Source organism: Apteryx mantelli, chromosome 1, assembly GCF_036417845.1.
Source record: "Apteryx mantelli isolate bAptMan1 chromosome 1, bAptMan1.hap1, whole genome shotgun sequence".
Classification (NCBI taxonomy): domain Eukaryota; kingdom Metazoa; phylum Chordata; class Aves; order Apterygiformes; family Apterygidae; genus Apteryx; species Apteryx mantelli.
In genome coordinates, this window is record NC_089978.1 from 190,215,075 (window position 1) to 190,226,961 (window position 11,887).

General features: G+C 39.1%; 1 protein-coding gene across 2 annotated transcripts in view; it reads right to left on the minus strand.

Moving 5' to 3' along the window:
- Positions 1-11,887, minus strand: part of CNTN1 (contactin 1) — a 99,178-nt gene that overhangs the window by 23,208 nt on the left and 64,083 nt on the right. The window contains exons 18-19 of one of the 2 annotated variants that reach the window (XM_067314634.1): positions 9,115-9,218; positions 2,272-2,458 (exon numbers count right to left, since the gene is read on the minus strand). In XM_067314634.1, coding sequence (XP_067170735.1) covers positions 2,272-2,458; positions 9,115-9,218 — 291 coding nt within the window. Of the gene's footprint in view, positions 1-2,271; positions 2,459-8,266; positions 8,324-9,114; positions 9,219-11,887 lie in introns of those variants that run through there. The other variant, XM_013947787.1, reaches the window with a different exon arrangement.

Below are 11,887 nucleotides of genomic sequence, written 5' to 3' on the forward strand. Positions count from 1 at the left end.
GGAGCTATATTCAGAAACCTATTATGGCATGCAAATTCAAGACTGTATTCAGATCACCCACAGAGCTGCCTGATCCTGGCTCCCTTTACCATTAACGAAATAGGCAGTTGGACATTTTTTAATAGTCAGAGTACAACCCTTACTTCTCGCTATTGATTAAACAGAAAGCCAGGGTATAGCTGCCTAAGTAGTAACTGGTTTGAATTGTTCATCACAGATGTCATGGCATGGGCCAAAATCAGTTTTGAGTGATATGATAAGCAATCTGAATGTAGCCCAAAGAAAGAGATCACAGTTAAGAAAGGCAACAAAATTTCCAATTTTCTGGACTTTGTGGATGATGTACTGTAATGGGAGTAGATTTTTCAGAATTCATTGGTGCTCAACATATTCTGATAATCATGTCCCATCAGTCTCATGGTAGGGAACCAAATACTCAAATGTATTAAAGCATAAGTCATGTGAACAACAGTTTTGCTGCTAATTATGAAGACAAGGCTGCATTCCTTTCAGACTATGGCCCATGCAGTTGGAGTGGCAAATGGAGACTCCTACAATGGGGAAGGCTGGAGGCTTGTGAATTCTGGCAACAGGAGGGAGAGTCCTTCCCCACCTGCAGATCTGGAGCTGCAGAATAGATTCAGCGCCATGGTAGCTGACTAGGGTCTGGGAACTCTGTCTGAGGAAGCATCAGTACCAACCAAACTGAACCACACATCAGCACCAAGACGAAGTGACAAGTGATAGCAGTGGGAGACTCCCTCCAGTGGGGGATGGAGACCTCTTGCTGTCTCAGGAGGTTTGCTGCTTGCCGGGGGCTTGTATCCAAGATGTTGTGAAGAGACTGCTGAGGCTTGTCCAGCTCTCATCCTATTACTCCCTGCTGCTCATCCATGTGGGCACCAATGATACTGCCAGGGGAGACCTCAGGTGAGTCAAGCATGACTACATGGCTCTGGAGGTGACGGTCAAGGACAAGGGGACCCAGGTATTTTTCTCCTCAGTCCTGCCAGTGAGTGGGAAGAGCTTGAGGAGAAGTGGATGGATCCTGCGAATTAATACCTGGTTGTGCAGCTGGTGTCGATGACAAGGATTTGGCTTTTACAACTATGGTGGCCTCTTTGAGGATTCAGGACTGGTAGGGAAAGACAGGATCCACCTGACAAGTGGGGGAAAAGCATCTTTGCCAACAGGCTGGTCATCATTACAGTCACTGAGACATGGTGGAACCACTGCTGCAGCTGGAGTGCTGTGATGGATGGATACTGGCTCTTCAGGAAAGACAGGTAGGGAAGAAGAGAAGGTGGGTGGCCCTTTATGTGAAGGAGCAGCTTGGAAGTACGGAGCTTTTCTATGGGACAGAACACAAGCTGGGTGAGAGCTTGTGAGTCAGGATCAGAGGAGAGGCCAGTGAGGGTGGCATTGTGGTGGGAGTGTGTCACAGACTACCTGATCAGGGTGAGGAAGTGCACAAAGCCTTTAAATAATACAGGGGAGTCTTTGGATCACAGACCTGGTTTTCATGGGGGACTTTAACTTCCCTGAGATATCCTTATAGGGCATCGTGGTGGGATGCAAGCAGTCAAGAAGATTCCAGGAGGTTATTAGGGATAACTTCTTGATAAAGGTACTGGATGGGCAACCAGGGTTGACACACAGCTGGATCTGTTATTCATTAACATGGAGGAACTGTTTGGGAATGTGATAATCAATGGCACCCTTGGCTGTAGCAACCATAAAATAAGGGAATTCACGATCAAGAAGACAGAGCAAGGCTCTTCACAGTGGTGCACGACAGCAGGACGAGAGACAACAGGCATAAATTGCAATAAAAGAGACTCAGACAGGATGTAAGGAAAACCTTTTTCCCCATGAGGACAGTCAAGCAGTGGAACAGGTTGCCCAGGAAGGCTGTGCATTCTCCTTCCTTCGAGGTTTTCAGCACCCAATGGGATAAAGCCCTGAGCAACTGGGTCTGATCCTGCTTTGAGCAGCAGGTTGGACTAGAGATCGCTTGAGACTCCTTCCAATCTGTATTATCCTATCATCCTATAATCTGTATCTCCTTACTGCCTTGTGCCAGATATCCACATTGTATATGGCAGCAGAAGTGAGGAAGAAGAGCCTTGGCAGAACTTTACATACCAAGAACCAATACCATTTAAAGGTAAAACTTTGGGTATATGGATGAGAAGCCAAGTTTGAAGATATAGGTATGATGCAACATAAAGTACAGAACATTATAAGTAACCTATTGCTCCATTTACTTACGTGCTTTTCTAGTGATAATATCAATGGTTCTACTGGGAGGTCCATAGCCTGCACTGTTGAAGGCAGAAACATCTACATGGTACCGTGTATTAGGTTTCAAGTTTTCCAGTTTGGTTGAATATTCTTGATTGCTCACTTGTACCCGCTGTGCAGCAGCTTCTTTATCATGAGCAGCCCAGTAACGAATCTGCAAGCAATCAGATTGAATAATTAAATTTAGCATATTTAGGTACAAAGAAAGTTTATCAGAACTGATGTACAGTGGGTATGTCTCTACTACATACTCTGGGTGATAAGTGAGCTGAAACAAGTCTAAATGCAATAGCATGGAATTCCATCTTCAGACTATGATTCCAACCAAGTTATATAAAGCCATAAAGAAATGGAAAAATAATTCAGATTTTATTATGAAATCTTTTCCCCTAGTGGCTCAACTTGCTTTCAGCTAAGCCAGTGGAAGTCTGGGAGTGGGATAATGCCTTCAGAAAACAAGACTATTTTCTTCTTGCTGTTTTGTTTCTGAGCATTTTACTCTGAACTTTAATATTGTTTTCCTACAATATAGACTAAACTCTGCTGTTGATTTCCTGATATTTTATGTAACACATCTCATAACTTCCACCCTTTTGTACTTCTGTCTCAGGAAATGAGAAGTATTCAATTATGTTATCTGTGTGTGCATGTCTGTAGATATGCACCCCTAACCATTTTCTGAAGTTCTCTGGATAAATTCAATATCAGATTTCACAGTACAATATTATTTTTGTAAAAGTAGGTGAGAAGACCTTGTAAATGCTTAAACTACAGGAAAAGTATCAGTGTAAGCTTGTAGAATCTTAAAAAGCAAAGTCAATTAACTGTACATAAAAATTCTGTGAGATTTTTTTCTTCAAAAAGCATAATTACTACAGATTTTACTGAATACAGACTGCTTCTTTCCATGATTAAAAAGTTTTAATGAATGATTACTAAAGTAGCATGACTTAAAAAATGAGACCTGAACTGATATCTACTACTTACCTGTTTCTCTGTGAGCTATGTGCTTAGCAGCTCTTCTGCTGAACTGGCCCTTAGACTTCAAAGCATTATCACATACTACTGAACTGACTTGTCAGAAGTTCTTTTCCTCTGAGTAGAAAAATATTTTTATAAAACTGTAAGGGCATATAAAAAAAAAAATCTGCTCTTATCCATATATGAGGGCACTTCAGCTAGGCCACAAAGCTTAAAATGGCAGGCTAAAGAGAAAGAATGGAATATTAGACTATTTTTAAAAGTAAACACTACCTATTAAAAAAGCTGTGTGTTACCTCAGGTATATTCACTGAAAATAGCCTTGACAGATTAAGATTAACACAAAGATTAAGCCAAAGAAAAGAACATAATGAATCTCTATGGCTTTATTTTTGACCATAGTTTCAAAAGCTGGTACTTGAGACTAGCTTCTTAAATTCATATTTAAATAGATAACAAAAGGAAGTCTGAGTTTCAGAAGTGCTGTTGATCCAGCAACACCTAAAGAAGTAGACACAGTACTGTACAAGGTACATAGATATTTAAATTTAGATTTCAGAGACAATTGCAAATCACCCTGGTTTAAGACTAACTGATTACTGTGGAGTGATGACATTCCATAGGGTTTGACACATACTTAGGGTCTGATTCTCCACAGCCTTGTGAGGTGCAAAGAAGAGTAAAACATTGCCAGTCTGTGTTTTTTTGTGTTTTATAACCTATTTGCATAAGACTAAATGATTGCACTAAGCTAAAAGAGTGGAAAGCCACACTCATTATGTTTTGGTTTTGAGTATTTTTACTCTCAGCATTTCTCCTCTGCTTCTCCCTTTCTTATAATGATTTCAGAGTATGCTACATGAGAACCTTTTTAAGTCTTAGGAAAAGGCTGATTTTGTTGGTAATCTCAAGCTCTTGGAAAAATCTTGCTTTGTAAGGTTTGACTGGTGACAGCATGTGTTCTGTATTTTATCTTTTAAATAAAAACTTTTTAATCTTCTATTTTGCTGATGCTAGTTTTCCCTTGGAAACTTCATTTTAAGACTATGTTAGAATAACAGACAGTTTGTCAGGGTGCTAATATTGCAGTTCTCTTCACACATTATGGGTACAATGTGTTGTTTGGCAAGGCTTTGTTATCTCTCCTTCTCATTTACACTAAAATGTCTAATAAAAACATTTCTTTCTTTTACCTCAGAGCATGCATGGCAGCTGAATGAAGAGAGGTGCTGTAGAGGATTTCTCTTCAACTGCTTCAAATGTCTTCAGACACTGTACCACATTAATTCCCACTTATCAAGGTGTCTATTTTACTGCATCAACAGACTAGGCCTGAGCTGCATGTGGAACATGCACCCTACCCATTCTGCAAGTCTCTCTATAGGGGTGGTAACCTCCATTTGATGAATGGTATTGATCTGGCATGGGATCTTAAACTGCCACAGTCATTTCTGCAGTAGAAGTCTGACTGTGGTCTTCTACTCAGCATTTGTTTGTACGATAATAACTAACTCTTGTAGATATGCTGCTGTCGTTCAATACAGCCAGCTGTGTGCCATAAGCTGCTAACAACTACCAAGGTCTGACTTAAGTGTGAGGGTCTGTACATTAGGAACTAGAGGACGTCACATCTGTCTCTGTCCCAAAGTTCAAATGAGTTTCCAGTCTGCAGCAAAGGGATGTCTGTGAAGTTCCAGGTGGCCAAAAGTTTATTAGCTATGATGAGAACAATGATAGCTTTGTTGTTGATATTAACTGGCTATTGAAGACTGTTGAAGACTTACTGGAGAATAATTCATTTCCGATATGTTCTGTTATGTCAATGTACCTGCTTTGTGTACGATGACACCACATGGAAAGCTTTGTTAATCATGGGGCATATGCTGGAAGCCTTTGAATACCTCTGACTTGCAAAACTTTCTTCAGTCCTGCAATTCATTTACACTACACTAAGGGCATAATAAAATAAGTAATATAGAGCAACAAACACAGCAAGTGAGAACAACAAATGAAAATGTAAATTACTTCACTGAGAACACATTAAGTTCCAGGCAGGAGTCATACAATCTAAAAATGAAATTAAATTTAAATCCTAAATACTACCTGTCTTGGCTTCAATGTCATAGACCTACCTACTCCTACAGTGTGAGCCATGTTTCACATCAGAATGCTCTTCTTTACCCCTTCATTTAACACATAGTCATATCGGTATGTTTGGATTATAGGAATTATTCTTAGAAAATCAAAAATTTGAAATGACACCCTTGAGGGCTAAGACAAAGTACTGCCGTCTTTACCCTATTCCTAGGTTTCTCTTCTCACATGTTATTTAAATATTTTAAAAGTCTCCTGAAATACTTAGAGATTTACTAATATTCTGCTGCTGCAGTGCTAGCGCACTGGAATTAATATCTAGAATTATGTAACCCCTTCTTTCAAGCATCCACATTTTTCCATTTTGCTCAGTAGCCCATATCTCTTTTTTATTAAAAGAGCTTGGATCATAATCTCAGGCAGCCTGGTTTTCTCTGGTGCCCTTCATTTACCTTGCTAGGGACACCCATAGCTGATAAATCACCAGGGGACACTGTGAGGGTGCTTCATCCCAACTCTAGAGCGTGCTGTAGGAGGTAATCCAAAACCAACAAAGCGGCCATTTAGTAATCTGTGGGTAGGGAGTACCTTAGCCATCATGAATTTGTGCAGCCCCCTGTGCTAAAACCAGGGAAGAAACACTGTTCTTCATGGTTCCTTTCTCTATTCAAATTTTAGTATACTGAAAAACACCAAAAGGTGCTTCTACAAGTGTCATGAAACAACAGCTCTCATATTCATGAAAGTTTTACATACGGGAGATATAAAAGAGACACTTCATTTATATAAAGAGAATATGCTGATCCATATTTCAGTCAGAAGGGGACAACAGTGGTTAATAATGATAGATTTGTTTAATAAAATAAATATTTATTGCATAGAAGCATCAGGAAATATAGATAGTGTCTCTGGTATTGCATATACTGAAGAGCTGTGGCTCTTGAAGATGACATTGCAAGAACTCAAATCTTAAATCCTCTCTATGGATGGAGATAGTTTTTATATTTTATCTCTCTTAAGTGTGAGCTGAGGCCACTCCTCTGTAATGGCAAAATGTATCAGCTCACACTCATCACCATGAGGGCAGTCATCCTGACGGTATGCATCAGCGTCAAGAAAATCTGACTCCTCCTGGTGTGAAAAGCCCTGTATCATAGGTAAAATACCTTCAGGTACTTTGCTTACAGTACTCCCACCTCTTAAACTCTAGCATTTAAAAGGCCAATTATGCCTTTTTCAGGTAATAATAAAGACTAAAATGAAATTGAGAAGGTGTTGCGGAGAATGTGGGATTTTGCTAATCTGTGTTATAGCTGGGCAGTAACTAAAAAATACATATTGGAATATTGCTTGATGGCTATACAGATAGGTCCTTCCAGACATATTAATCTGAATTTTGTAATGCAGCTTGACCAAGTCTGTGTGCCTTGCCTCACCGCTCTTACTGTAACTTCACAAAGGCAATCCATGGCATTGACTTTCCAGAATAGCCCTCTTTCTCCTGTCCCATGGCTTCTTCAGGACTGATGGCAGACAGTACTTCTGATCTCCAGGAGCCTGAGACTTTCTTTTTGCCCTCAGCACGTGCTTCTCCTTGCTGCTTTCCCTTCTGCTAGAATGAAGCTGATAATTGTTCTAGAGGAAAGGATCTTGGAATCAACACCTTATTGAGCTCCATGGGGCAATAATTCATGCCTATCAGTTGTGGGTTTTTTTATATAGATGGATATTAATTTTTTCGCAGTTATGGTAATGAGAAGATTACTTTAGAAAAATTTAAAAAATAGAGATTTTAATGCAGCTACTCACTGTAAATATTCAAGAAATCCAATTTATACTGGATTTGTGGAAGTGTAGTACTTCTCATAGGAATACCTAATTGGGCATACTCATTTTAAATGAGCAGATGAATAATTAGGCTCCAGCTATCAACTTAAGGCCACATCCCTTACTCTTGTATTCTATGTAATAGAACTCTCCACCCATTCCCAAAGTATTCCACCTTTTTTCAGAACAGCAATACTTCTTTCTTTCCAGTCCCAAGTTCCTCCCTGCTTCTTTCCCACTGAGACTCTGTTGATTTTCCCCCAGACCCATTCTTTTTTGCTGAATCCTCTCCTCTCCCTTCTTCCACTGATCTCCCTTCACAGCAATTCAGATGGCTTGATAAAGTAAAATAAAATAGTGATCAATGATGGGTTGCCTAAGAACATTCTCTCTCCATGTTCTTTCCCCATTCATCCTCAGCACCCCCCATACCCACTACCCCCTTCCCCACTACAACCCTCCACACCTATTACCATGCCCTCCTGCTACTGCAACCCCATCCTCTCTAGTGTCCTCTCACCCCTCTCTTTTGCAGCTCCCTTCATTCCCGCAGAAGTTCCCAAGAGTGTGCCAGCTGCACATCTGTTCTGATTGTTCAGAAAGCGCATGCTTCCAGGCCAGTTTCTGTGAACACTGTCCAACTATGAAGTGCAACATTACTACATGGCTGGCTGGCTTGGACTCACAGATCTACGAACTCCATGCTGATCTCAGTTATGTTCACAAATCTATTATATACTGGTTTTCAATCCAGTGGTCTGCTTTAGTAAATTAAAAAAAAATTACCTTTGATGTCATTGTCTTAATTTCAAACTCCAGTGTCCTATAGTTATAGTTTTAAGCTCTATGTGTGTACTGTGTAGAATCAAGCTTTATATGCTACACCACCTTAGCTCTGATTGAGATCTTTGCTATGACCTGTATCTATGCTATGATACAGTATCCCAGAAGTATTACATAAATCTCATGGAGACAGAAACAGAGATCAGGAAATATAGAAACAAGTGCTACTAATTAGAACATTTATTCATAGATTTCAATCATAAAAATACATTCTGTGAGGTTACTTCACATTTGTATGTGCTCATTTTGGAACATACAGGCTTCCATCAAGCAGCTGAAAATTTAAATCACAAAGCAAGTCACTAACATACCAAGGCCAAAATCCCTTTTTTTGGAGTGCAGCCAAAAGAAGCTGGCTCCACACCACAAAGTTTTTCAGCATCCACTGTGTGTGGATGAAGAAAGACTCCTCTGCTGGATGGCCATGTGGCTACTTCTGCTTGCACCCACCCTGTGACTATTCTCATCTTTGTAGAAGAACAGGAAGAATTTTACTGAGCACCACTACTTATTCTTGGACGTGCCCACTGGACGTCCTGAAGCTCTTTTTTGTGTGGTGCAAACAGAAAGCATGAACAAGCACTGCTCTGTTGCACAATAGTATGGTATATGTTATACTGGATTCTGGGCATTTGTCACTTAGTCCCACTTACTGTAGATTTTGTGAGTGAATTATAGTAATAAGTGTTAATAATTTATAAGGGTCATGAGTTAATCACAATGTCTATTTTGATAATTACACCCAAGACCTAATTTCAGCGTGTTTTGAGAAGGTAGAGATGGGCATTCAATTACCTAACATAAGCACACAACATTGTTCTACGAATTAATGACACCTTTTTTCAGTTGAACAGTGGGCAAATAGATTTTTTAATATGTCTTAGTAATGAAGTATGTAGCATCAAAAATGATCTATTACTCAGGATGTGAAATCTTGACAGCAAACAACAACTAAAGAGAAGTGAACCATAAGAGATAGAATGCTAGAATGGGAATTATCCTTGCATTCACTACTGAAATTAAATGAATGAGAAGACATGTTACCAACATCACCTATAAACTCACCTGATATCCTTCCACAGATTGCTCAGAAACATGGTGCCAAGAAACAGAGATTTCAGAAGATGACAAAACTTTTACGCTCACATCTGTAGGTATTTCAGTTGGAGCTGGAAGATGAAATATATATTAAACATTCAACCTCATCCAGTAATATTGTTATACTCACTTGCAGGGACTTTTCTCACTTCAGTGTTCTGTATTATTTTCTTGATATCATGGGGCCAACTGCTTTAGTCTGGTTTTATTTGAGTAAACTTTAAATTCACTGATGATCTGTACGGGAAAGGACTGTATAAAAATGAAATAATGATCATATTATTTGGCCCAGACTATGTATTTGCATGCTTCAACGGATTACACACTGGAATCTATGTAAATTAAAAACAGGCTCAGATAAAAATAGAAGGAAGCATCCAGTGATCTTTTACTAAACTGGACAGCATCCTACAGATCAAAACATATACATCAGTTTTTTCAAGTCAGCAACACACAAATACTCATGTGCATGCCATTTAGTCATAACGATATAAAATTTGTATGAGATCAGATATTAGATATAGAGCTGGCCATATGAACTTGAACATACATGTGCAATAATCCAAGGGCACCCTTCTAGCAGGCATACATCAGGCAGTTGATCTTTTCTGTGTGTTCTTAGTTTTGGACACCAGCCAGCGCAGAACACAGACAATTACAATGTGGCATGCTTGCATTCAGGGCACAGAATAGTAAGTCTTAGTTTAATTAAAAGAAGCTGTTAATTTCACTGTTGCTTCCATTTTAAGTAAGGTAAGGAATTTAAAAAGACATTAACTTAGCAATGTCTATGGAAGATTTATTTTTTCAAGCTAGAGAACAGTTCTCTTTTATGAATCTTTTGAAACAAGTTGCAACAGACAGGCATGGCAGCCTGAGCTGAGGAAAGCTTTCATACACTTAATCTTCCAACTGGGCAACAAGTCAACTATGCATCAAAACAGCCACTGTTAAGAAAAAAATCAGTTATATCTCTTATGAAAGGTATCTTAGGTAACAAAATAATTTTATATGCAAACTTACCTTTCCTAATTGTCTTTCAATGACTGTTAATAGTGCAAATGTATAATTAAAAATGATAGACTATTGCAAAACTGTTTTCACAATGACAGCAATTTAGATAAGCAATGGGCCTGTGCACTCATTACTAGCAATCATTACTCATTACTAGCAATGGCAGTCATGACTAGTGCTACTGCAGTTGTCAGATATGTAGCTCAGCTTGAGGTGTGTGGGAACACAGAAAGCCATCAGTGTCTAAAGTAAATGAAGATGCCCACAATATAATTAGACATGCATAGGTAAATTAAAAAACACAGAACTTTGTGGAAATGCTGTCTTTCTATACATATATATGTATATTTATATATATATATATATGTATGGAATACTGTATGACTATATTGCTTTATAATCTCAATAGTAATTTTGAGAAATTCTGCTGTCTGATGGTAGTAATATCATTGGCTGAATCACAGATATTGAAGTGCAGATGGAATAGATCTGATCAGCTAATCCATTTCCAAATCAGTGACACTTCCCCATTGTATCAGTTGCAGAATTTGCCAGAATGTTTCATACTGAAAAGTTCCAGCTGCTAGGGTGATTTCACTGATAAAATACTATAAACAATATTTCATCTGCTTATGCTTTTTTATGAGCTCTAAATAATTTATTTCCCTATTTGGCAATTATGCTCTATAAATATTTTTCCAGACGGTCTCTCCTTAGCCAAAAAGATGATATCAGCTGCTTTTCCCTAGCCTTATAATTCAGTAATTCCACCAATAAAAAAGGCAGTCAAGTGCGCCTCACTGAAAACACGGTGCCCATCACACAATTCTAAGCGGAACTGTACAAAGCTGGGGCTGGGAGCCAGGAGGCATGCTACAAAGCACTGAGGTGACTTTGTAGAAGCCCTGATGCTTGCAAAAAAACTCTGCAGAATGCCCTTTGGACTAACTTTCATTACACCTGCTGGAAAAATTCCCTCTAACCTGTCCTGCAGTTCCTGCCTTTGATGTGGTCAGTAGTCAGGGTCATAGCCCTGCACAGGAGCTGTTAGCACTACTGGCATGATTCAGAAAACCACGAGTCTCAAACTGTTTTGGTGCTTCTTGTGGTGGTAAGCAAAGAAAGAAAGTAGGTTCACTAAGCCAACTTGGTTTTGCTGGCTGGAATTGGCACAATCTGACTGCAAGTGTTTCTGTCAATAAAGTGTCTGAAATTTGCTAAACTCTGTGTTAGAATCAGCAATCACTGAAGTGACTTCTTTATCTGGAAGTTGGCACTAATTTGCATTTGCCTTCTGCCTTCTGGAGCTGCTAGGCTCTTCTATGTCTCTGAACTTAGAGAACTATACAAACACACTCCTAACCCTGACATAGTTTGTATAATCCTAACATAAATGTATGGCAGCTTATCAGTCTGCTGTCGATAATGTCTCTGAAAAAGGATGGATACTGAAATGTTATTTGGCACATATGGCTTTTATTACACCATAGCAATTTATTAAGGCATTTATACAATTGCAAAAACAATCATTCTGTTGCTGCAGCAGCTATTGAAGATGATATCCTAAGGTACACTTTTCTGATAAAAAGGATTAGTATTAATCACTTCAGATAGCTAAGTGTTGCTAGCTTGGATCCTGAATTATCATAAGAAACAAAAAGGCTATTTTATCTTTTTCTCTGTGTGTGGGCGATTTGTGTGCAAAGTTCCCATTAGTGCTAATGGG